We start from the raw sequence: 27,001 nt of genomic DNA on the forward strand, positions 1-27,001 counted from the left end.
TAGGACCTCTTGTGAGTCCGCACGGGTAGGTACCACCACCCTGCCTATTTCTGCCGTGAAGCAGTAATACGTTTCGGTTTGAAGGGTGAGGCAGTCGTTGTAACTATACTTGAGACCTTAGAACTTATATCTCAAGGTGGGTGGCGCATTTACGTTGTAGATGTCTATGGGCTCCAGTAACCATTTAACACCAGGTGGGCTGTGAGCTCGTCCACTCACCTAAGAAATAATTTCTTTTTTTAAATAAAATCTTTCTTTTCAACAGTAGCACAAGATGACCAACCCAGAGTTCCCCCCGAAGTCAGCAATCTGCAGCCAGTTTGATCTGGTCGAAATAGTTTTTATTTGTGTAGCCTTCACGTTCCTCCTCATTATTTTATCGCAAGCCTGCAGAATTTTAGCGTCAGGATTCATCAACTACACCTTTTGAAATGGATCCACAAGCGTAAGTTCCTTATCTATACTAATATTATAAAGCTGACAAGTATGTTTGTTTGAACGCGCTAATCTCAGGAACTACTGGTCCGATTTGAAAAATTATTTCAGTGTTAAATAGTCAATTTATCGAGAAAGGCTATAGGCTATAACATCACGCTAAGACCAATGCAAGCAGAGCACCAATAAATAATAATGTTTCAATATCCGGGTTTTAATTCCTTTTGAGAACTTCCACTGCGTGCGCTGCGGAAACGGTTAAAGTTTCGCTAAAGTAATGTGTGAGAGAATTGTTCCCCTTTAAAAGATCTAAAAAAAGTGCGCGACAGCATAATTATATCTATATATTAAGAATTATCAGAATCGATTGAAGCATTCTCGAGAAATCGGTGAACATACATAGATAAAAAATTATTGTCGAATTGATAACTTCCTCTTTTGAAGTCGGTTAAAAAGCGTGATTTTGGTACTTTAAATAACTATTCACATATACACTATATACATTCTATTATTCAAAAATATTTTCACTTTCTACGAAAATGAAGAGGCGGCAAAAATTTAGCGTTTAGCCAAAGTAACTACTTCACGCGGACGAAGTCGCGGGTAAAAGCTAGTATATATATATTTGGTTAATATTAATACAGCGGAAACATTACAAATATGCAGCAATTAAAAGTGTATTTTAATTTTATTGTAGCCGGATTCATATTTAAGGTTTTAATCCGTTCTGGAGTTTAGACGCATATTATATGAAATAATTTCCTTAATTTAATATTATTGTATGTTGGAATACAGTCTTTAGCATCGAAATAAATAAGAGATTCTAATTAATTGAGCAGCTGTGTTACAGTTGCATTAAAATATTTGTTGTTCACAAAGAAAATAAATTACGCGATAGAATCGCGATATACTGTGAAGATCCGACGAGAAACTCAGTATGTTGAGTTTATACGCTAGGTTGCCCCTCGAGCGAGTAATGGAAAAAGCATCAGCGAAATGCATGGTAGGTATTGGAACCACCAGCTACTTGCGGTCGTTATATTATGAAAGGCATTACCAAATACCTGTAGTTATGCTTTTGTTAAATTCTAAAACACGGCTTCTGCGTATGTAGCTCTGTGCTTTGTTACCAAATAATTACAGATTCTATCTTAGATAGCGTGAATCATGTTATATAGGAGTATTATTACTATTACTAGAACTAATTTTATCGGAACAAATAAACATGAAAAGTTATATTTAAATTAATGTTCGAAATTATACTTATTTTGGTTTAAAGATTAAAGAATAATAGCCGCCAGGGAAGAAATCACTACATAGTATAAAACAAAGTCACTTTCTCTGTCCCTATATCTGTCTGTTCCTATGTATGCTTAAATCTTTAAAACTACGCAACGGATTTTGATGCGGTTTTTTTAATAGATAGAGTGATTGAAGAGGAAGGTTTATATGTATAATAACATCCAATAAATAGTGGAGAAATACTGTTATTTTTGAGGTTTCTAATGTGATGTCGTAAATAATCAATAATAAAATTTCATGTTTCCGAAGCGAAGCGAGGGCGGGTCGCTAGTAAATACCTATATATATGGGACGAAATTTTTTTTTTATTCGAGTTGAAGAGATTGCTCTTGTTCCGGAGACCTTAACAGCTTCACTTGGAATCGTGGGCAATTTCGAGGGCTGAACCACAAGGGGTAAGCTACCTGGGTACCTCCAAGGGAAGGCCTAACTGCTTGAATGAATCGACCTCTGAATCGAAACCGCGACTGTTAACTAACCATCGTGCTACCACTTACATGGGACAATGAATTGCCCTATTCGAGGCCTATCCCGGACTGTGAGAGTAGCAATGAGAGATGCTGTGTCCTCGTCGCACAAACCGGTACCGACCTGTCGCTGCCGATCATTGTGTCCGAAAGCGATCCTCTTGCAAAAGCAGGTGGCCATAGCGCGTCGTAAGAGAAAACGTTATTTTTACCAATAACCCGTCACTATTGATTCAGGGACCGGCTAATAAGGCTCCCTAGAATTCTGCCTGATCCTTTCGAAATGGCGATGTCGTGTAGGTTGGCTTCTGATAACCTACCTAGAGTCCCGGTAGTCTGTGCTAACAAGCACCGTTCGGTTTTTCGAGCGGTCATGGTGGCGGACAGACACGTTCTTGGCGCAACTCGCCATTTTGCCTCCAGCCTTTCTTCCAAGGCCGTACGAGGCTGAACCTAAGTTTGGCTCACCCATGGCACGAACGTGGGCTATTGACAGCGGACCTTATTTCCTATATGTCCCACCTACTAACCTCCATCGCACACGGGGGAGTTTATAAATTTCCCCCTACCCAAACAGACATGTCCTTCTTCAAACGAGGCTTGTGGAGAGCACTATGCAGTAGGCACCGGCTTGGCTCTGCCCCTGGCATTGCTGAAACCCATGGGCGACGGTAACCATTCACCGTCAAGTGGGCCGTATGCTCATCTGCCTACAAGGGCAATAAAAAAAGGTATGCGATATTTTAATTTTAATTGTCATCTTGTTATTTTCATTTAGTGACGATAAAATGGACAATGACTATCATTCCCGAAGCAACAGCAATCTTGAACGCCTTAATCGTGTACAACAGAACTAAAAGATAATGGTATTATTTATATTTCGAAACGCGTTTATATAATACACCGGACTTAGAATAACGCGACCCACTTCGGTTTGTTACTTTTGTAAGTAGGCTAGTTTTTTTTTTTTTTTGCATTACGCAAACTTTAGGCCAAGGCGGAAGGCCCTGTCAAACACGATGACTCTGTACTTGTAACGTAACGCTAGAATGCTCGGTTTTATGGGAATTCTTTATATTAAAATACGCTTTTAAATAATAAAACTTTTCAATATTCATTTTTTTTGAATTTAATAGACATTTGGCCTCTTTGGATATGTTTTGAGTTAAGTTTTGTTTATTTATTACTGGTGGTAGGACCTCTTGTGAGTCCGCGCTGGTAGGTACCACCGCCTGGCCTATTTCTGCCGTGAAGCAGTAATGCGTTTCGGTTTGAAGGGTGGGGCTGCCGTTGTAACTATACTTGTGACCTTAGAACTTATATCTCAAGGTGGGTGACTCATTTACGTTGTAGATGTCTATGGGCTCCAGTAACCATTTAACATCAGATGGGCTGTGAGCTCGTCCACCCATTCAAGCAATAAAAAAAGTTTATATATTATATTAAATATGCAGATGTGAACCCTGCCGGTCACCTTCACAATGTTACGAAACAAGAATATTTAACGCATCGTGTCTACAGGATGTATTTTCTTTGTGTCAGGTCCACAGAAAGCACCAATAGTCCTTGCTGCACCTCAATATGTTGCACGTCGAAGATTGGCTTAGAAGATATCGCCTGTATAGCTGTTGCAGTGATACTCATCCTGATCGTCATGTCCCAGGCCTACAAAGCGATCAGCAGGCGGTTCCGTAGACGCAGACGAAGGTGCCATTGAAACAATCCAAATAACGTATAAGAAGAATTCACTAGCAAATTGGGATTCAATAATGAATTCTCCACCAAAAGCTTTCAACATGCGCTTCTAAAGAGGTCTGAGTCTGTCTGTCTACTATTTATGTAACACTTGAATGATCTTTCGAAATATAATTCTGAACTCGTTCATATCGCTTTTGTTTCATCAGGCAACATGTTTCTAAGTTACTTGCATGTTTTTTTTTATTATTTTATTGCAGTTGTAGACAGACGAACATAGAACCTAACTAATGAATGGTGAGTGATTACCGTCTCTAATGGACGCCAATAATGTTAGAAGAAGAACCGAGTCACAGCTTGCTGTTCTTATAAGATAAATAATTATAATCATTGAACTTAAGTTTCAAATGGTTATAGGTCCGGTCTCAAACCGGAACGCCGGATTGTTTTACATCAGAAATGGCTGTGCTGATAGTGGTAGTTGAAGCTAGCGTCGCTATAAAATTCAAATCCCGCCGGCAGATGCAAACATTTCTAATTCTATATCAATCCACATGCGCCCAAGTGACTTCAAAATGAAAGAATAACATCGTGTAATGAAAATCACACACATTAACAGTAAATTGCGACTTGTGAGCTCGCGCTGGTAGATACCCGTCATTCTACCTATTTCTGCCCCGAAATAGTATTTCGTTTTGGTCTGAAGGGCGATACATCCATTATACTGTGGAATAGACGCTTCATTCGCAAGTCTCCTGATGAGTGACGCATTCAAGTTGTGACGTTCACGGGTAACACTCGAGCTCGTATCGCGCATCTATGGAGTAACAGAAAGTAGTTTTTTTCCCCTACCTAATAACTGGTAGACTAGGCTATTGCAGCTACGCTCGAACTGGTGGGTGAGCTCACGAGCTCATCCTGAGGAAATTGCTAACACTAGCCCTAGCAAAAGCAGTCCTTCTGTACAACCATCGGATCGGGACCCACTGAGAAGATCCGGCGAGAAACTCAGTGAGTTGTGTCTATGGGCTAGGTTGCACGTCTAACTTTTGTGACGGTGACCGGTGCTTGAAAAGCACTGAGAGTAGATGCGGCGGATCCGAGAAGATATGCTTAGGGCGACGGCGACTTTGCTTTGCCCCGTCGCACAGTGGGTCGATACTATGATTTTAGTGACTTAGGGACCAACTTTGTTTTTTAACAAAAAAATTTATGGGGATGGATAGAGCTCGTTAATCTCAATAATAATTGTTTTGGGCAAAAATTAAAAAAACTTTATACTTTGGGCAGAAAAATGTGTTTTGTGATTATTTTGTATGGAGCGGATCAAATTAAATTAAATTCCTGCTAAGTACCGCGAGGTCCCGCTTTGAAACTTGATTTTTCTTAAACCTCGTCTAGTCTACTATCATTTGATGCTATCAGCATGTGCATAAAGTTGCAACTCTGCTAAATAAATGGATCGAAAAAAATGAAAAATACAAAGAATAAAAACCTTCATTTTTATTTTCGTAAGTGCTTTTAAGTTAAATTTGATATGAATTAGTAAGTAAAAGCACGTGCTAATACCCATAATTACATAATAACTAACAACAATACATTTAGTAGGTCTCTAATTAATCAATCTCTCGAGTTATCCTTACATTAGTTGATGAGAACATAATTAGTTAATAATTATCATTAGCTCATTAACATTAGTTAATATTAATTAGTTAATAATTATCCTCATTAACATTAGTTATTTAGTTAGTTAACATTAGTTAATGAGGAATGTTAAGGAGAATTGTAATGTTAAAAATTAGTAAACATTTGTTGGTCACTGGAAGTATAAAATGACCATGTTTATATACCAAAATCAATGAATTTCAATATGTTTCTTTAATGACTTTAATTAGTTAATAAAAAGTTATTTACGTTAGTTCTGAATAGTAATAACAGATAAATACTAATATAAATTAGTAAAGGTAAAATAACTCACTACTAACACAACTAAACTAAAAACTAACTATATACAACACCAATCTTTACTATTTCCTTACAATTATGATATAAAAAACTAATAAAAAAGTAACAAGAAACTTACAATCTACCAAAAATCTTATTCACTATCGCTATGACTATCTTGTAAATTACCTACATCAATAAAATCTATATCGGATTCTGTGGGAAAATTCAGCAGAAGCTCTTTGACTTTTGGAGAGAGAGCCATTATATTTTGTTTCACCATTCGAGGTCTTAGACTTGTGATCTTTGGATCAGAAGACAAAAGAAGATTGTGTAAAATATCCTCATTAGTCGTCGTTCTACTTATCTTTCTAGAATGACTCTCTCTATATTTCCGAAAATCTTTATTGCGAGCTTCCGCTGCCTCTTCCGACAGTTTACCTATAGGAATGGCACCAAAATTCTTAATTATATCACTGCCATGTACCAACAATTTATGGATACTGGAAGGCATATAATACCAGGAATATAAATTAATATACAATTCTGCAGTATCTCTACAAAATTCGGAAAATTTGGAAAGGTCTACGTGTTCTCCAGATGCAACAGTCTGAAGAATCACGTGAAACCTCTCTATTAAATCTTTACTTATTCCTGTTATGCGAGCTGTTCCTTCTGCATCCCTGAAAAATCTTCTGGCAGTATTGCCATCATTGGTTGTTCCTACTCCTTGCTTGACAACATCTATAAGTAAGCCGGATTCCTTTTTAAACGCTTTCTGTATAGCGCTCTTTCTAATTGACATTTTTTTTTGTCATCGCCCCTACAACTCCATTTTTTGAAGTCCAAACGATAAGCTACAAAAAAAGAAATTTCATTGAAAAAATACTCTCACAGGAAACTATATACGAAGAAAAAATTGTGAAGTAATAACATTGTATTTACCGATATGAAGTAAGCACTCCATGCATCTTATCCAGGCATGTAAAGATGACATTCCATACTGGAATATTTCTTTATTCTTTTCTCTTTGAGCAAGTGACTCCAAATTGTTCATCTCTGACGGTTTTGCTTTGCAAATATCACAGACAGCAGAAGATGTTTCTGACAAATATGACATTATTTTGCCGTCTATCATCGTCATGTGCAATTGACGCTTAACTTCAATTTGTTTAATTTTTGATGGCTGAAGTCTTTCTATTTCTTCTGTTATGCTAGCTTTTATAATTGCCACTGTTGACTGCGTTTCTTTTGTAAATTTAAACATTATGGGACGGCAGTAAAAAGTTGATGAGGGTCGGTCGTTTTCCCAAACAATTGTTCCATCACATTTTTGAAGCCTTATAGGAACTAGACTGGCCAAGAAAACAGATGAATCATCAAACTCTATTTCAGTCTTTTGCTTATAATTACTTTGACTTGAGGCTCCATCAAAGCCCCATTTGCTTATAAGCAGTAGCTCTCTTGCCGAGTCCAAATCCAAAGTAATCACATCTAAAAGCCTAGATACCGTCAAGTTTAGTAATGCTTGCATTTTAATAGCAGCTCCTTCTTCCGTAATAATTATATCTTCTTTCCCTGGATAACATTTTGTCTTTTCTTGCTTAATTTTATAATAAGAAGGGTATAAATCAGACCCATTTTCACTTGCTGCTTCTCTTAGGTTTATATACTGCCACTTACTTAATTTAAGTGAAACTAATAAAGACAGTGCCTTATCGGGAGAATATGTACTACTTTTCGCTTTAGTTGTACTTAAACACTCCTTAACCTTTTCTAGATCTTCGGGGTGATTTAACAAATGGTTCATTATTTCCCCTACATCTTCATTTCCAGTGTTTCTCAAACTAGCAATTGTTGTAGCTTTTATTTCATCTGGAGATGACGAAAGCGATTGGTAAATTTGTTCAACGCGTCTTCGTTTTTGCCTGGATCCCAATTCTTCAAAAGGTTTTCGAGGTGTAAAAGTAGATGTCGTGGCTTCTGTAGTAGATGTTGAGAATGGTATATTTTCAACATCTTCAGTATTAGGAATATCGAGCCTTTCCTGTGCAGTGTTGTCAGCTTCAGGTATCATTCCTTCAGGCCAGTTTATTGCACGTTCTAACCAATCACCATTTTTTCTTATAAAGTGTGCTAAAGTACGACTACTTCGTTCCCATCTTGCACTTATATTTGAACAAAAGCGCGTACAGAATTTTTGGAGCTCAACACTTTTCTCTTCGGTCACGTTTATTTTATTTTGTAGGAATTGAAAAAGTTTTTTATTATCAGACAGCGACTGTAGTTGCTCTCTTAAAATCATAAATAAATCTAAATTGATAACAAAATTTTCCATTATAACGGAAAAGGAACTATAACAATCACGAGATGTTAGTAGTAGTACGAATAAACGAACACTAGTTAATATATAATAAATATGGTCATTTTATACTTCCAGTGACAAACAAATGTTTACTAATTTTTAACATTAACAATAGTTAATGAGGGTAGTTACCCAGTAATGGCTGCTTAACGAAATATCCTCATTAACTAATGTTAATGAGGAATGTTAAGGAGAATTATCCTCATTAACTAATGTTAACTAACTAAATATCTAATGTTAATAAGAATAATTATTAACTAATTACTATTAAATAATGTTAATGAGCTAATGCTAATTATTAACTAATTATGTCCTCATCAACTAATGTAAGGATAACTCGAGAGATTGATTAATTAGAGACCTACTAAATGTATTGTTGTTAGTTATTATGTAATTATGGGTATTAGCTCGTGCTTTTACTTACTAATCCATATCAAATTTAACTTAAAAGCACTTACGAAAATAAAAATGAAGGTTTTTATTCTATGTATTTTTCATTTTTTTCGATCCATTTATTTAGCAGAGTTGCAACTTTATGCACATGTTCATAGCATCAAATGATAGTAGACTAGACGAGGTTTAAGAAAAATCAAGTTTCAAAGCGGGACCTCGCAGTACTTAGCAGGAATTTAATTTAATTTGATCCGCTCCATACAAAAAAATCACAAAACACATTTTTCTGCCCAAACTATAAAGTTTTTGTAATTTTTGCCCAAAACAATTATTATTGAGATTAACGAGCCCTATCCATCCACATAATTTTTTTTGTTAAAAAACATAGTTGATCCCTAAGTCACTAAAATCACAGTATCGACCCACTGTGCGTCGTCTGGGTCAGAGCGGCGTGGCGGCTTCGATTAGGAGTTATCGTGTCGCGCCGTTTTATCAAACGTAATGTCAACCAGTTTGGGTTTTTAATGCGCCCTATCACTAATAATATGTATAATAACTAAGCTAACTTATAAACCATAATAAGAATAATTTGTTAAAGTAGAGAACCAGATATGATAAGTGAAAAAATGTAGCAGCTACGAACGCCGAGTATTTCAATGCGATTGGTTAAGTACTGCTACAACGGAGTTTAACAATGTGAAGTAAATTGGCATTTATACGCTAAGTTTTTCACAAGATGAGCATCGTTTAGGCAAAAATGGATTTTCCATTTAGAGCAAGCACACTGAGACGATATTTTTTTTGCTAACATTAAATTTCTGAACAAACTTGAAATTTAAAAATCCTTAGATATTTTAAACAAGATTTATATTTGCAACAAAAAAAATTGTTTTAGAATTACCTATTCTTTAAATAATAAAAATAACTGTAGCTTTACTGTAAACGTTTTTAAAGTAATTTATTATCCTTGAGACAACAATCCAGTTAACAATTTTCTTTTTTTTATATCAGATTAACGTTATTACTCTTACTACTTACTGTCTCTACCTACTTAATCAAATATTCGGTTTGTAAATTGTTAGCAATTTAATGACATAAGCGTAGACTTCGCTCATAAGTTACAAACGACTTCTAAGAATCGAAAATCCTGTCTGCCCTTTAGTGCAAATAACCTTGGCCTGTTGAGAAGCGACTTTCATCTTCCGTTGCTAAGTACATTCGCGTGCACAAGTATTATAGATTTAAAAAAAAAAACAATCTAAAAAGCTATTAATTGGCATTCAAACAAGCACGAAAATTTTGAAGTAGTACACTGTTTATGTGATGTTTTCCCAGTTTGTTTGATCGTCTCAACCTCGGTCTCGGCGTAATGAGCGTGAATGCAAAATTAATTATCAATTGTGGAAGACAGTCAGTCAGAACAGACACTTAAAGGCTATTAAAGTAGAGCGAAACGAAATACACAAAAATGTTCACGCTTTTCTACTTAATCTATTTAGAGTTGCAAACAGGTGCATCTAGATTCATGTTTAATCTATGCTAACCTAATTTCGAACTTTACAACATAAATAACGGCTTGCAATGATGTAGTTTTTTTGTAATGTTCACATGTCTGATTTGACTAATCACTACATAGTGTAAAACAAAGTCGCTTTCTCTGGCCCTATATCCTTATGTATGCTTAAATCTTTAAAACTACGCAACGGATTTTGATGCGGTTTTTTTTAATAGATAGAGTGATTGAAGAGGAAGGTTTATATGTATCATAACATATATTAAATAGTGGAGAAATCAATAATAAATTACAGTTTCCGAAGCGAAGCGAGGGCGGGTCGCTAGTTTAAATTAAAAGTGAAATTAGCAAATATTGTTGAATTTAGCAAATTAGCAAATTTTTTTTGTATTCATCGTTGATAGATTTTACCAAAGCGTTGATAGATTTAACATTAGTCTGTTTTATATTATACATCTATTTTGTTTGGATATTTAATACGTAAAATTTTGAGTGCATTGACCTCATTTCTCAAAATTATTTTTTATTTACCAGTCCCTCTATGGAATGACATAAGAGGTACTTATTTTCACACAATCATTATTTCATTTTCTAATAATGTAATAATGTAAAAAGTTTATATCTGAAATTTAGAATTGGGATCGACTATATTACTTAAACTATTTCAAAATTGGAGATGAAAAAATAAGATTATCTTGATAGACCAGTGGAGTTCTAATTATAAAAGTCACGAAGTCGATAATCAGGAAAATTACCGTTCTTACACCACTTAAATAGAATAAGTAACAATAAGAATAAGATAAATAATGTGCTCCTTTGAATAATATTGTATTTTTTTATTAGTGAAATATGAACTAAAGTGTAACTATCGAACTTTATAGATAAATAGAGATATTTGTGCCCTGGAAATACAGGATGGCCCTGCAGTGATAGTTTTATTGTTCAAGTATCAACGCTTATTTTGTATCATTTTCACACTCGGACCAATCTCACTTCTTCCCTAATCTGTGCTGAGACAACTCGGGACGAGCTTAAGCCCCATCAATGAGGCAAATTAAACTGGTATCCTCAAACTGCGATTATTACTTGTACTATATAATAATATATGGACATTGGAAACACCTAGACACTTTCGCGTTCAGTGACTTAAATTACCAATTTATAAATCTTTTAAACAAAGAACTAATAAGGTTTATAGCTTTACTGTTGTGTTCACACGGCACACACGTTCTCTGAGTTTAATTACATGGATATTTTGTCGGAACACATATCTACACACATTGTTTCATAATATATTATTACATGTAATAAAATGTAAGTGCCTTAACTTTCAGACGTTCATATAATTCTCTCCAGCTATTTCACAATATTTTTAAAGTTGTGTACTTAATGATCCAATTTACTGTAGGTACGTTAAGTTTCCGACCATCACGCTCATTTTTGCTGTTGCTCAAACAAACCTACGCTCGCGCTTTAAAGACAACAGAACGACAATATCATAGATTATACACTTATGGACAATATTGTTGGCAGATACTATTTTGACCGAGTGCACTTTCAATTAATAACATTGATATATAAAAACCCATTTTTTAATACATCAATGATTAATAAACGATTCGCCGCGTAATAAACAATATTATGGGATCAAACGACTTTGTATGATCGACGTATCATATATATTATAGGAAAAATGACAAATTTAATCCACATATAACAAGCAAAACTAGACGGCCTAACCTTACATTACTCATTATTGAATGTAGGTCATCGACCCTCCGGCACCTCGGCCTGATGACATAACTGACTGTTGCAATCACAGTACCAGTGCATATTTACTTTGTCTCTTTCCACCATCACATTATTAAATATATGCCATCCCTTTCGCAAGTTTTGCAACGTGTATTTGTTAATGCACATTGCTTAGTCATTGTGATGTTTTTTTTAAAATAAAATTTATTATATATTACTTTACCGTAATTAGCACATCTGTCAATCATTTTTTTTCTAGCAGCGTACCGATTTCCTTGTAACTAAAATTACGAATTTAATGTTTTAAAACCGAACTATTTCTACAACAGTATGCTTTATTGTACACCAACACATACATGTATTACGTCATTACATTCACTTCTTAGGACAAAGCACATGGGCGGTTCTGCTGGTTTTTTAAATTTCACTAACCTAAAGAATAGTAGAGCCCACCTGGCGATGAATGATCAGCGTCGCTTGTGGACATCAACAATGCACTTGATTATTTTAAAAAATTGTATAAAAATATATTTTTAATTAGAAAATGCATATTTTTAAATATTGCGATCTAGGATGAAGACTCTTCAAACCGGTACCTACGTAGACAGCTTTGCTGAGAAATAGGATAGTAGTAGTAGTACCCGTAGGGGCTTTCAGTACGCCCTAGCAAGGAAAAAGATGGGGCGGTGCTGTTCTAGATAACATACAAAATAGATACAAAAACCGCCGTGGCCCGAAACATGTCGGATCTCCCGGATTCACTCTCGGTGCTTTTAGGCCACTCAAGCAAATGTCACCGTCCTCGTCGAACACGTTGATTACGACAAAGAGTTCGACGAGCGAACTAGCCGTGAGCCCACCGAGTTTCTCGCCCGTTCTTCTCAGTGGGTCGCGATTCCGATCCGGTAGTAGCGAGCACTAGCCTTGCTAGGGCTAGTGTTAGCAAATTCTCTCAGGTTGAGCCCGTAAGCTCACCTGCCCGTCGGGGCGGAGCTGGAATAACCTCTTAGGCTACCAGCAAATAGGTAAAAAAAAAAATTTTGGGAAATATTTGTATAAACTTTGCTCTGGCCTTATTTCTTTTAATGATGTCAGCTTTAAGTAGTGGTCACAAATAAATCACGAATCACTCGGAACATCTGGGTCAACGGAGGGACTTTGGTTCTCTTTGTGTTTGGTAACGTTTGTTCCATGGAGAATGCCACAAGGACTTGTCGAAGATGATCCCTCCCGTCTCCTTTTTACCGTCACACCTTCCGCGACCAGAGTAGAGTTTATCCATTCAGACAGTGCGTTTCCAGAGATCCTTTTTTACAGGTTACTATCCGGCTTTGTAATGAACTCCCCTGCACGGTGTTTTCTGAGCGCTATGACATATTATTCTTTAAATGAGGTTTGCGGAGACAGCTCAGTGGCAGGCAGCGACTTGACTGAGCCCCGGGCATTGCTGACGACGGTAACCACGGTACCACGAGCGACGGTAACCATTCTCGCTTAGATGGGCCGTAAACTCGTCTGCCTAGAAAGGCTATAAAAAAGGGCATTATTAGTTCTTTCATTATCTATATTATTATACTCGTATTAATACGTGAAGCAAAAACTTTGTACCCCTTTCTACGAAAATTGCGCGGACGGAGGAGTATGAAATTTCCCACACTTATGAAGAATATAGAGAAGAAATGCAGTTTTTTTTTTAAATTATGCATAAAAATACATTATATCAATAAAAAAAGACATTACACACACTACTATATATTTGACATACACAGGCATACATACTATCTGTTTAGTGTCAAACTGTTCTTATTGCATAAAGTCTGTGGTCAAATGGACAATAGATTAAATATTGTTTGCCTTTATTAATATTTGTCTAAAGTGTATTCTTCGTGAAGTCTGTGATTATAGAAGTATAATGGTCTTTGAAAATAGATTCATAATATTGTATTTATAATTTAAATTAATTATAGTCGAATTTCGACTACCGGGGGACGACTAGTTTATATAAATACATGCATACCTTAATTTGAATGTAATTACCCATTTCAGTACAATAGTACAATAGGTACAGGCAGTCGCGTGATGGAATTTAAATTCATTCAATTAACATAATTGTTAATAATTTTATTTCTCTAATATGCATATAAATTACTTAATTAAAACGAAACTTCAGGGTCTCATTACGTAAATTTTTAATATTGAACTCTGCGAGTTACCGATCTTCGCCGTGACACTCGTTCGCTAAAAACAATTCGCGCCCCACCGTTCCTTGGAGGCTTGTAGGTATTTTTAATTCAGTTGGAAGGATAACCGGTGGTCCGGTGGCTTCCCAGCAAAGCTAGGACGGGTGGGCAAGCATGGGCGCAACCGGGACGAGTGGGAGTTAAGAGGCCTAACAGCTCAAGCTTGATAACTGCCAGCTTACCACCGGATCGGAATTGCAACCCGCTGGGTAATCCGGCGGACTATTCAACGGTATGTGGTTATGGGTTATCTGTCAATTAAACTCTTAGCCGTGTTCGCCTATGTTACGGCTTACCTACCGTTAGAAATAGAAGCGTTGAATCGTACTCCAAGGGGATCGATTGGAATTAACTGGAAGTGTTCAAGCGTCGACGGCAACAAAAAGTAAAGAGAATTAAATTGAAGAATTGCACGAATATCAACATGACTTGGTATTTGAGTTGAGTTGATATACGAATGATCACAGAAACAAATGAACTAACAAAAGAAAGGACTCTTTATTAAATTTACGTTATTCAAAGTCAATTTCGATTTAAATTTTGCATTGTATGCAAATTTGCTCTGCAAAATGATTAAATTATCTGTCTATACAATATGTGTATGATACACGGCTGCTTCGCTGTTTGTTTGAAAAGAGAACAACTCGGAAATAAGATTTAATAAGCATACAAGTATTGTCCTCATCAACAAGCTACCATTGTGAACCTCAAAAGCTTACAGGAGTTAATAATCGCAGAATTATCTATTATATAACGTATTTGTATCAAGCTAGAATCACGAAAATTTCAATAAATTATTATTTAAGAGACGAAATTTGACTCCATTGTCTAACTAAAGTTACTGTCACCTTGAGCCGCTTTTAAAATTGAGTAATAATTAACAAAAGAGAACCTAATATTATTTGCGTAACCTTAAATAGTTACGAAAAGATGCCTGTTTTTGTCTTACTTAGTAATGTTCCCTTCGGTAAAGCAATGAAGTTAAAAATAAATAATAATTAAAAAATAATAATACGCTTTTGTACTTAGTTTAACTAAGCAATAGAAAATAATTTACTAGAAGTTAAAAAAAAGTGTAAGGAATTCAGAAAATAATTATTTTTTCGTGAAAATAAGTTGGGCGATAGATATCAATTATTGGATTTCAATAACCGATAGTGGTATACAACAATTTTATTAAAATATCTTGAAAAGGAACGGTTATTATTTACAAAGAAAGCAGCAGACGCATATGCCTTGGTGAGTGGATATTATAAAGAGGAAAGATTTGTTTGTTTGTTTGTTTCGAATAGGCTCTGAAACTGCTGGATCGATTTGAAAAATTCTTTTTCCATTAGAAGCCGACATTGTCCCTGATGAACATAGGCAATTTTTTTTATTTTATTTTTTTTGGTTTCATTTGTGTTTTAATGTTTCCGAAGCGAAGCGAGGGCGGGTCGCTAGTTATTCATATTTTTAACACCAAATTTATTTATTGTACGTTACTTATGTCATAATTGACTGACCAACTCATCAGTTGGCAGTTAGATAAAAGGGGTACATCCAATATCATTTAATAATAAGGTTAATTTTAAATGCCCAGCGAAGCGGGCGAGTACGGATAGTATGTAGGTTTATAAAATTAAAAATGTTATGTATGAATACTACATGAAATAAAAAAGATAATGCATACACTTTTTATTAGGTGCTATTTGTCATTATCTAACCTTAATTATTGTTAATCATATTTGAATTATTTTACAGAACGTGAGAGAATAGAGTCAGAGAACTAAAACATTTTCACTATACATAAACATAAAAAAAGATAAAATATTTCACGTAATTTTCTTCAAATAAAGAGAATGAGTTTTTATCATCCTATTTTGAAATGATTCGCTAAAAAGTGCCTAATATATGTATTTAAGTATCATTACTTTACTTACTATTACTTTTACTAGAAAGTAAAAAAATTGGGAATTTTTTTATAAGTCTTATAATTATTGAATAAAATTGGAGAATGTTATATTCCTAAGCTAACATGAGTGTACCAGGCTCACCACAAACCAGGAGGAGTGGCGATTGCCCGTGAGGCGCATAACATCTGCCTACAGCAATAATGCTGAATGACGCCCACGACCGCTCTGACAAGAGTTATACGACAAAGGAAAAGGAAAACCTAACTTTACTTTTAAATACCCTGAGGTACTCTAAGAAAGTAGTTTTATAAACCATTAACCATAAATGCTCGTCATTATCGGAACATTCTAACATTAATGTTACCGAGTAAAACCTATTAACGCTACCGAGTACGAAGTCCTTGAAGGCTTCGGAATGTTAACTGATACATTTACTTAAAATGAGGTTGAAGTGAACGGATGAAAATGTTTATATTAAAGATTATTACAAAACTGGGCCACAGTGAAATTCATACAATTTTAAAGAAACATATGTTTGATAATGTAATATTAAATTAAATATATTATAAACATACTTTAGTAGTTAGATAGGTATCTACATAATTTAAAAAGTAAGATTTCCCTTTCATTTCAAAGTATTCGTTTATCAAGCTTCTTCCTAAGAGTTTTTAAAACTATTATCTACAGAATTGTTTCAAAACTCCTCAGAAATATAAGTCCGGATTCTCTCAGTAATATAAAAATATGAACATGATACAGAAAAAAAACTGGAGCTTCAAAAAGATTGAGCGCTTCTGTAACCAAATTAACCGAAACTACAAAACCTCCGTTACTCGTTGCGGTAGACAGAGAACAATCACCAAACTAGCAAAACTACCGGCTTTACAGTATTCGAAGTCAGTGCCTCACGAAGCCCACTTGAACGTGCACGTGTGAAGAAGTGGATTGAAGTTTTGAATTTCGGCGGGAAATTTGACAAGTGAGTTTTATAGTAAAATTTATAAGGACTTCGTGACAGTATATTAATAATATTTTCGTCATATATAATCAAAGGATAAGGAATTTGTATTATATCTAAAAATTTAGGTACGTACATACATGTTTTATAATTATTTGAAAGTGTTCATTATGGTAAATAATTAAAGGTTTTCATTAATGGTTATTCATAAAAAAAATGCATTGCGAATTCTCCGAGGTATCGAGATGCGAAGCGCTTTCTTGAGAAGTACTTATCTAATTTAAGCCGATGATTTGTAATCATAAACAAATCTAGTATGGTATGATTAAAATACTAAATTTTTATCTTGAGTATTAATTGGTCATGTAAATATAAAATTACTGGTAACTACAATCATTAAAGTGAATGTACCCATGATAAAGAATATACGACATACCTACATACGTCTTCAAAAAATAACGATTTATCGCGTTTAATTCTACATTATAACATATTTGTGGTTAAAATTCATTCTACGTATTTATGGCTAAAAAAATATGGAGATTTTGACAAAAACAATTAACCAAAAGATGTGCTAATCGAAGTTTTCAGACTTAGATCTTAAATGTTCTACATACAAAGTTCCTAAGTTAGACTTTTATTCGTTGTACTGGAAACACGTACGACGTAACAACCAGACTCCGAAAGCTAAATTAATAAAAACGATTTGGAGTATCTGTGACTACGAAAAATGTTAACAATTTGGGACGTCGCAAATTTTAGCATTTACAAAACAAGCGTGATAAAACCGTAATCTTTATTCAATAATATAAATAAAAAATATAAAATAATGTATCGACAGGTGAAAGGCTATTTGATTCAAGCGACATTTTTGCAACTTTACGAAAGGACTATTTAAAGCCATTACATAATATATATAAATTCTTCGGATATTTAAATGGAGTAAACTAAATTGAAGTTCAATTAAAAACATCGAACTGATGATGCTAATATCAAATAAAACGCACCTTTAATTACAAAGATAAATGTCGCGTAAACCAAAAAGCCTTTTAACCCTCGATATGATTAAAGAGTTTTTCAGTTACCTACAACATAGGATTGTACGAATTGGTTAAAAAACTGTTTTGCTAGTTCTGCTGCCAATAAATCAAGGCCCCTTAACACCAGAAGGGTCGTGCGCTCGTCTACCCGTGTAAGCAATAAGAAAAGCGTTTAAAGAGTTTAATATAAGCGCTATTCCAGTATACTTGAGACTTCCGTTTCGTATTTAAAGATAAGCGGCAATTATCCGCGTAACGTTCGGTGGGCCGCAAGGTCGTTCGCCCATCCAAGTATTATTTAAGTAAATAAATGAATTAAAAATAAAACAAAGCAATTTATGCGATATGCCGCAGGCGTACTCGTGGCATTTCTGATGTTCATAAGGGACCAGAGTTCATAAGAGACATTCATAATCAGCTTGGCTCTACGCTCGTCTGCCTCCGAAGGCATTACGGAATTTATAGATCAACTAGCTGACCCGGCAGACTTCGTAATGCCTCAATCGATAAATAAAAGACCTAAATATTTTTTATAAAATAAACTTAAAACAAACAAATGGAATCCGTCCGACGGGGAACACATCAAAGGAAAAACAAAATTGCTATTTTTATTTAATTCTGAGCATTTTCATATTTATCTACCTTTTAAACCTTCTCTGGACTTCCAAAAATAATTCAAGAGCAAAATTAGACAAATCGGTTCAGCCGTTCTCGAGTTTTAGCGAGACTAACGAACAAAAATTCATTTATATATATATATATATAGATAGACAAAGAATAAAAAGACAATACTATCGACTCCTTTTTTGATCATACTTTTTTATTAGTAACTATTCACGAGAGAGTTATCATTATTTTATTTGAGAAATAACAAGTTCTATTAGTACATAGTACACAATTTATCGCTTCCATGTGAAATTCATTAGTTTTCATGCATCACAATACACACGTCCGTACTGGAACCGTATTTGTGAAATATGTACATTCGAGTTGGCGAAATCACTGTGGGATGGCGAGCGCTTTCACCCCACTTAAACGCCATAGAGCAAGAAGACAAATAAAGATAATCAATATTGTCTTTGCTAATTTGAGACATCTTAGTAAACGTTTCATATAAATATTTAACTTTCTCAATTTGATTGATAACTTGATTAGGATTATACATATCGAGGAGATTGGAAGCAGTTCGAAGAGCTATAGGGGGCAATGCCCACAACAGAGAAGATCTTTTCGTTTATTTAGGTGGGATGTAAAAAAAAATAGTGAAAAAGCGAAAATGAAACAGCATGATGGATTTCTATGAGAATGACATGTTCCAAATTCAACACTGTGATTTTATTGTATTTTATTTATAATTTAATACAATACTATTATGACCAGATAGTGTAATAAGTAACATGTCTTATAATTAATTAGTCAAAACGGTTTTCCGAATTTTTATAATGACGGAGATCGATCGACAAGTCGAGATTTTTCTTAACAAATGGCAATACGCTGTCGTTCTCAAAAAGCCATAGAAAATTAAACCACTAAGTGACCACCACATAGGCAAACAACTATACGTGCAAAGTTCGTCTAAAGGCATTGTTACGGTATATACGGTATTATATGAGTCCAGCAAAATTTAGATTTCCTCTTGCGATTAACGTTAGAATCAATTTTTCATAATATTCTCTGTGTTTAACTCAAATACTGAATTATAAGTTTTGATTTTTTTTTTTAACGTAGAACGTTAAAGAATTTGCAAAAATAATTTTAAGCACGAATCTTAGACCATGCAATTCAAAATGGCCTGCTAAAATCGTAACCACATACATGGTACAATATTAATTAAATACCCTTAATGATTAATAAATACATACATAATAAACAGACATTTTTAAAGAAAGATTTGAAAACATTTGTTTCAATAATTTGTTAGAATTATTTCAATTCTAAATTTATGAATATTCACATAACTTTAACATTCATTTCTTGTAGATTACATCTTACTTAAATGCCATCACAAATGACCCATCATACACCAGCTATTTATGCAATAACGAACCTGTGCTCACATAACACATAATGATCTTATTATAAATCAAAGATAGTACGGTTGAATTGCTTAACCATTTCGTATTGCTTGCTCAGTACAAAGAGAAAAGCTCATCCGCTTTATTCTAACACGGTGTTAAGCGGAGCGGGTATCTTTAAATTTTGATTGTATTAAATTAAGAAAGGTTTCGAAACATTTTATCACTTAGATAAACAGAACACAATTCGGTAGGCAGTAGCTTCGATATCCTTGTGGAATCCTTGACGTCCACGAGCCTCGGTGACCACTTGTTATTAGAATCGTAAGATCCTTAAGACATTACCAATAAATTAAAAAAGTGAAAAAAAAAAATTATACGTGAAATGAGGTTTAATTTAAGTGCACATGTATTTATGGCCAGAACGTATAATGTTTGTGAATAACTCCTTAATTAGAACAACACTTTGTAACAGTCTGCTATAAGCTGGTTCCGATAACTTGTTATGAATAGGAAAGCGTTAAACAGAGATAGATAATAGTTGAACACAAAATTTTGTTTTTTAATACTATGTACTATATATATATTATATATATATATAGGAATAATATTATACGTATACCATACATTATTAAGTTTAATATACCATGTGTTATAATGACGATATTATTATATCTTGAATCATTAAACGCTCTATATTTCATAATATTTTTTCAACGAAAACTAAAGGCTGCAATAAAAACTTTATGTTACGAAAATCTGCAGTTACACGTATCAATGGCCTCACGTACGACGCTCACAATATTTGGTGGTAAATTATTCTTAATGAGTTTCATAACATTAAGCGGAAAATATTATTTTGATGGCGTTTGCACAGGCAAGGCCTAGTCATATTTATTATTTCGCTATACGACTTGATGTCATAAAATATTATTATGATTCGCTAAGTCTATAAACTATATTGCAGTCTTACATCACGAAGTTGTATTAACCGGATCTCGTAAGAGGATACTATAATGTTGCAACTGTGTTATGAAATAAACAAACGGGAATGGAAGTGATGCAAATAATAAATTCGTTATCTCACATCTGCATCATTATTTCAATGCACCAATACAGCAAACGAATGAATACAATACTATGATGTCTTTCAAATACTAAAGTTTTCTTTTTTTACACAGAAACACGGGACTATGAGATACTAGTGAAAACACAAAATTAATAATATAATGCATTTAATAATCAATATATGGTATATATAATAGAACATAAACGTACTTAGATATTGAAATACGTTGCATATACAGTCATTATATGTATATTAAATCAAAACAACTATTTATATATGGATTACATACATTTTAACGTTTCTTTTTATTTCAAATCGCAGTTGACGGGCTGTGCTTTTAATGTTTGCATAGACATCGCAGCTTCAATTAAAACTTAAAGACGAAATCTCAGTTTTATTAAACGTCTGCCTTACACTTAAAAACCATCCGGTCACCGTTCTCGTCGAACCCGTCGCTTGCGACGAAGGGCTCGACGAGTAAATTAACTCCCAGACACAGCCCACTGAGTTTCTCGCCGGATCTTCTCAGTGGGTCGCGTTTCCGATCCGGTGGTAGATTCTGCGAAGCACGGCTCTTGCTAGGGTTCGTGTTAGCAACGTCATCAGGTTTGAGCCCCGTGAGCTCACCTACAAAAGTTAGGGTTACGCTGACATAGCCTCTCAAGGCTCTCAGCTTAGGTAGGAAAAAAAAAAAAAAAAAAGAATAAAAACCATGCAACCCTGTGGTTGGTAATACCTAACTACCTAATTATTCCGGTTGATTTTTTTTAAGACAAATAGGAAATGAATAACGCAATCCGATCTTTATTTGTCTTCGAAAATAGACGACCTTACGCTTAGAGTATACATAAGCATGTATACTCTAAGCGTAAGGTCTTACGGCTTATGTCATAGTATGTGGTTATCGTCATCTCTAAGCGTTAAACTAGTAATAACATCACTGAGGGCTTATTTCAAACTTCTTTCGGGAAAGTACATTTCATAGTTCACTAAAAGTAGTTCAGTACACCCCTACAAGATTTTTATTTTAGTTCAGGTCTGTAAGACGATATTTATGTATTGATGATCAAGAACTACCTATCATTCACCAAGTTTAATCGAAATTTTTCAATTTCAAGTATTTTGCATAACTATGTTCGCAGATCAGAACGATGTCCAAGAGATTGCAGAAGAGATATCTGACCGAGGCTGACGAGTACAAATGTCCGCTATCCGAGGAGACGCAGACGATAGCTTCAGAAGAGTTGCGGGAGACCGAGAGCGCGAGGACACAGGCTCTGCAGGCCCTGAGGAGTTGGATGGAACAGAACCCTAAGCTGTTGGCTGTTCGACTTGGTTAGTTTCGGACTTAAGGACTTTTTCGGAATAAGTTTAGTTTATATTTCGATTATGATACATCTATTGATTGAGCATAAGCTATTGTGATATAGTCACGCCACGAAAAAAGAGATGTGTAAGCCGAAAAACGTACAGCAGATCTGTTTTGTTTAAGTTTTGATACGCTTTATTGCTGATTTTCGTAAAAAAAAGGCGACAACCGAAGAACAAAGAAATAATGGAGTAAATGCAAATTTTGATATTCTTCTACAATATTTTTAATTATTAATATTCATTGTTATATTAAAACATCTAAATATTAACATAATTATGTATCTTTATTAAAGGTACAATTTTACTTCAGTTGAATGTATAGAATTAGTGGTCTTAGTGATGCTGGCGTATTAGTGTTAGTAGGTATAGTAAGTCCGCGTGGATTAGTTCTAAGCAGACTTGATTTGAAGGAAATTTTGACTTCATGTCTCTATGTACTACGGCCTATGCGCCTGTCAGTTCCTCTATAATATTAAGATTAAATCATGAAATAACCTTAAAAAGTATTCTTCTTTTCTCGTAGATTACAACGTTGCTTATTTAAAAAAAAATTACTTCGTTTACGATTCAACTAAAATGTAAACAACCATTAATTAAAAAAATTACTAAGTAATGTATTTTTATGTTAATTTATACGTTGTTTATACACATGCGTTGTGGAACAACAAAGCGTGGGTGCCCTCGAAAATTTTACGTCAAATTCATAAATTATACTGATTTCATTTATATACACGTTCTTATTGTTTCATCATGGAGTTTTTCGGTGAACATTATACGCTTTAATTAAACGCATCACTCGATACGAACACACTTTGTATTATTTGTTGAGGCCGTGAGCACAAAAGTAGCCTAAGCTTACCATAGTTAGTACGAAGGCAATTAGGTTTGAATTATCATGAATTTGAATTTGAGTAAGCAAAAAAAAATACGCGCAAAAATAATGTTCTGTTATCTATGGGTAAACTATGGATAGGCCGTTGCATCAAAATTTATGATATTTTAAATAAATTCCAATATACGTCATATAAGCTTAAATATAAACAATTGTGGGTTAGGCCATTTTTGCGCTGATGACCTCATTTATAAGTTCGAAAACCTTTTCAGACTCGAATTACTTGCTCCGGTTTCTTCGAGCCAAAAAGTTCAGTGTTCCGATGGCTCAGGAGGCAATCGAACGTTATCTGCTCCTGCGTCAATCCTGGGGCATCGCCTTCAACCAGCTCGACTACAAGCTGCCAATCATGATGGAGCTCTTGGAACTTGGGTATACTAAAAACGACCGCTTCATACATGTTACGGTTTTGAATCGATTATTTTGTACGACAGTTAAGTCGTCGCCACTAATTAAATTGTTACCCGATTTCGTGAAATAGTTCGGTCGTAGAACAGTGTGCTAAGTGCGAGTTATCCGGTCACCGTCCTCGTCGAACCCGTCGCTTGCGACGAAGGGCTCGACGAGCGAATTAACCCATAGACACATCCCACTGAGTTTCTCGCCGGATCTTCTCAGTGCGTTGCGTTTCCGATCCGCTGGTAGATTCTGCGAAGCACTGCTCTTGCTAGGGTCAGTGTTAGCATCACTCCGGTTTGCCTCATGAGCTCACCTATTAGTTAAGGTTACGTTGAAATAGCCTCTCAAGGCTATCAGCTCAGGTAGGAAAAAAGCGAGTTTTTTAAGGTTCTCGATAGCGTAAAAGTTAACTCAAATTTGCATGCAGTTAGAACAGCGCCCCTATCGGCAAACGTATGCAATAGCACTAAGTACAGACTGCTATTTCAGACCTCAATATGGAAAAGCGAGCGCCCGATTGTTTGGTAATGTTGATCGTATTGTGAGCACATGGATGGCTTATTTCGTGTAACGCTAAATGGGCGAAGTAGTGGGTCTCGTGATACCAGGTCGAAGTTTCAGTTGTATATTTTTTTTAATTGCTTAATGGATGGACTAGCTCACAGTCTACCTGGTGTCAAGTGGTTACTGGAGCCCATAGACATCCATTACGTAAATGTGCCACCCACCTTGAGATATAAGTTCCAAGGTCTCAAGTATAGTTACAACGGCAGCCCCACCCTTCAAACCGAAATGCATCACTGCTTCACGGCGAAAAATCGACTAAATGGTGGTACGAGGCCATACGGACTCACAACGCGCACTGTCCTCAATCAGATGAAACCTGTTGCAAATCTATTCATCTTTGTAGGTTTTATCTTTAAAAGCGACGTTAATCCTTCGCCGTGGAAGACGTTTGGCAACACGTGTAGGCTACGTATATAAATAAATAAAAAACTCGTACCTGCCAGCAGGTTTTGAACATGGGCACAGCCGCATAGTTTGATATGAGTGCAGTGGGCGTCTTATCCTTTAGGCCACGACGACTTTCGTAATCCAAAACAACTAAGCACATTAAGTTTCTAAATACATATACAATTTCGTTCCAGATTCGTTTTCGTCAGCCCCTTCAAGGACAAGGGCGGTCGTCGAGTCGTTATTTATAGACCAGGTAACCATTAAAAAAATAGAAGATAAAACACAAATTGTGGCCTCATATGCATAAGATCAGATATACCAAACAGAGTATTTTTTTGAGTACAGACTCGCCGCGTAAAATGCGGCTCTGGCAATCACAACGGTTTTGCGATTTCTTACCGAAAAAAATCCACTGCAACTTAGACAAATCGTCTTCTCGCATTAAAACTGTATAATCTCAAAACTTACACATTTTACAGGAGAGTGTTTTAAAGGTTTAAAACATGTGATATTTTTAATATTAATCATCTTTGCAGCATTTATTTTTTATTTTTTACCAGTTACCGTTATCTGTCTTTTAAAGTGAGATAAAATGATGTATTAATTTTGTTAATAGAAGTCAAAACATAGGTAGGTAAACCAAAAAAAAAAACTTAACTATGCTCTTTTGCCAGTATTTATGAGAAAAATAATGGTGATACCAAATGATTCCGCATATTAACTCAATTTCGAAAGTTTTTGGAAATTGTACACTTTTAATGCTAAAAGACGAAATATCTCCACCGTCTACTTCTTTCCGATTCCTAGGAGTTTTCGACCCTTACAAATACACCAACCAAGACATGTGCCGTGTGATGGGCATCTGCTATGAAACTCTTATGGAAGACGAGGAGACTCAAGTGCGAGGAGTTGTTCACTTTGCTGACGGTGGGGGAGTAGGCTTCCCACATCTCACATTATTCACGCCCAAAGAAGCCGTCCGAATTGTCAAGAATGGAGAGGTTAGCTATCATAGGTTCAATCACATCATTGATCTAAGTTATTCATTAATTTTTGTCAATAGAAAAGTTAAGGATTTGATGATTGTTTTTTTTTGCCCAGTAGAAGTTCCTATCTGTCAGATTTGATATTGAGTTAATGTTACGTCCTTATATTTCAATATTGATCTTGTCTTGTTTCCAGCGCACAGTTCCCGTGAGGCATAAAGAAATTTACGGCATCAATGTCCATCCCACGATCAAGTTCGCTTTAGACTTCGGTATGGCTCTCATATCAGAGAAGATCAGGAAGAGAGTCAGACTTTACACGAGCATAAATGACGTGGAAATAGACCAGAGTTTATTGCCCAAAGAGTACGGCGGAGTTATGCCGATGAAGGAAATGATAGGTGAGAAATTACAATTAATTTTTCTATTTACTTCCAGCAGTTTCGAGATGTAAAAGGTCGATGGTCTGGAATGCATTGAAGTTACGAATCTGTAAAATTACAAATCTGTACAAACTTTATATAATTGATTTCTATCGCAAATATAATATTGTTTCAGAATTATGGAAAGAGCAGCTCGCGAAAAAACGAGACATGGTACTACTAAATGACAAAATGAGCGTGAGGTTAGAGATGTACAGTGAAGCCGCGCGCGAAGGCGCGATCTCCGCTTTAAGATCTGGAGCCAACACCTGCGCTGGGGCAGACGCAGTGGGAGACGCCATGCGAGGTCTCACCGGAAACTTCAGGAAACTCGAAGTCGACTAAATCCCATTGAAATTAATCAAGACTGTTAAGAAATGTCAAAATGTTAGGTTATCTTTCGCGTCAGAAAGTTAGGTTATGGTGACGAATTTAATAATTCGAAGTTAAATAGTTATTGCTATTAAACAGACTGTTACTGTAGAATCATTAAGATGTTACGTGTATAACTTCTGCACAAATTTGGTTTAGGTCAGAAATGTAATAAATCATTTAAATCTTATGTGTAAATTATTGTATAGCTCTTTCTGGGAATACAAAATTTTAAGAAATTATTGTTTTATTTGTTAAAATTTAATTAACCTTGTCCAATAATATAAATAATTATAGAATACGCCAGTCAAATTGTACTTACTAGGCGACCATTCAATCTCGTTTATATTTCGTAGATTTATTCGAAAATTTTAAACTCATTCCGGCCTAGTATAGTGTCTATAGTGACGAAAGAGCAACCACCATTCTCGTATATTCATTAAAAAAGGTAATGTTGTTTATATAAATATCTACGTGTAGTTTACAAAAATTTTTTTACGTCCTTTAATTGTAAGAGTT

General features: G+C 35.1%; 1 protein-coding gene and 1 long non-coding RNA gene across 2 annotated transcripts; both read left to right on the forward strand.

Moving 5' to 3' along the window:
• Positions 1–275: 275 nt before the first annotated feature.
• Positions 276–4,086, forward strand: LOC149503621 (uncharacterized). The gene is made up of 2 exons (XR_016325543.1): positions 276–445; positions 3,747–4,086. It is a non-coding gene; the product is annotated as an uncharacterized LOC149503621 (long non-coding RNA).
• Positions 4,087–16,848: 12,762 nt separating this feature from the next.
• On the forward strand, positions 16,849–26,721 carry LOC114252895 (Cellular retinaldehyde binding protein). The gene is made up of 7 exons (XM_028187577.2): positions 16,849–16,980; positions 22,226–22,418; positions 23,559–23,718; positions 24,894–24,955; positions 25,510–25,703; positions 25,885–26,089; positions 26,247–26,721. The coding sequence occupies exons 2-7, from the start codon at positions 22,235–22,237 to the stop codon at positions 26,453–26,455; spliced, it is 1,014 nt and encodes a 337-aa protein (XP_028043378.1). The 5' UTR covers positions 16,849–16,980; positions 22,226–22,234; the 3' UTR covers positions 26,456–26,721.
• Positions 26,722–27,001: the final 280 nt, after the last annotated feature.

This window comes from Bombyx mandarina, chromosome 01 (assembly GCF_030267445.1).
Source record: "Bombyx mandarina strain Sakado chromosome 01, ASM3026744v2".
NCBI classification, from domain to species: Eukaryota; Metazoa; Arthropoda; class Insecta; order Lepidoptera; family Bombycidae; genus Bombyx; species Bombyx mandarina.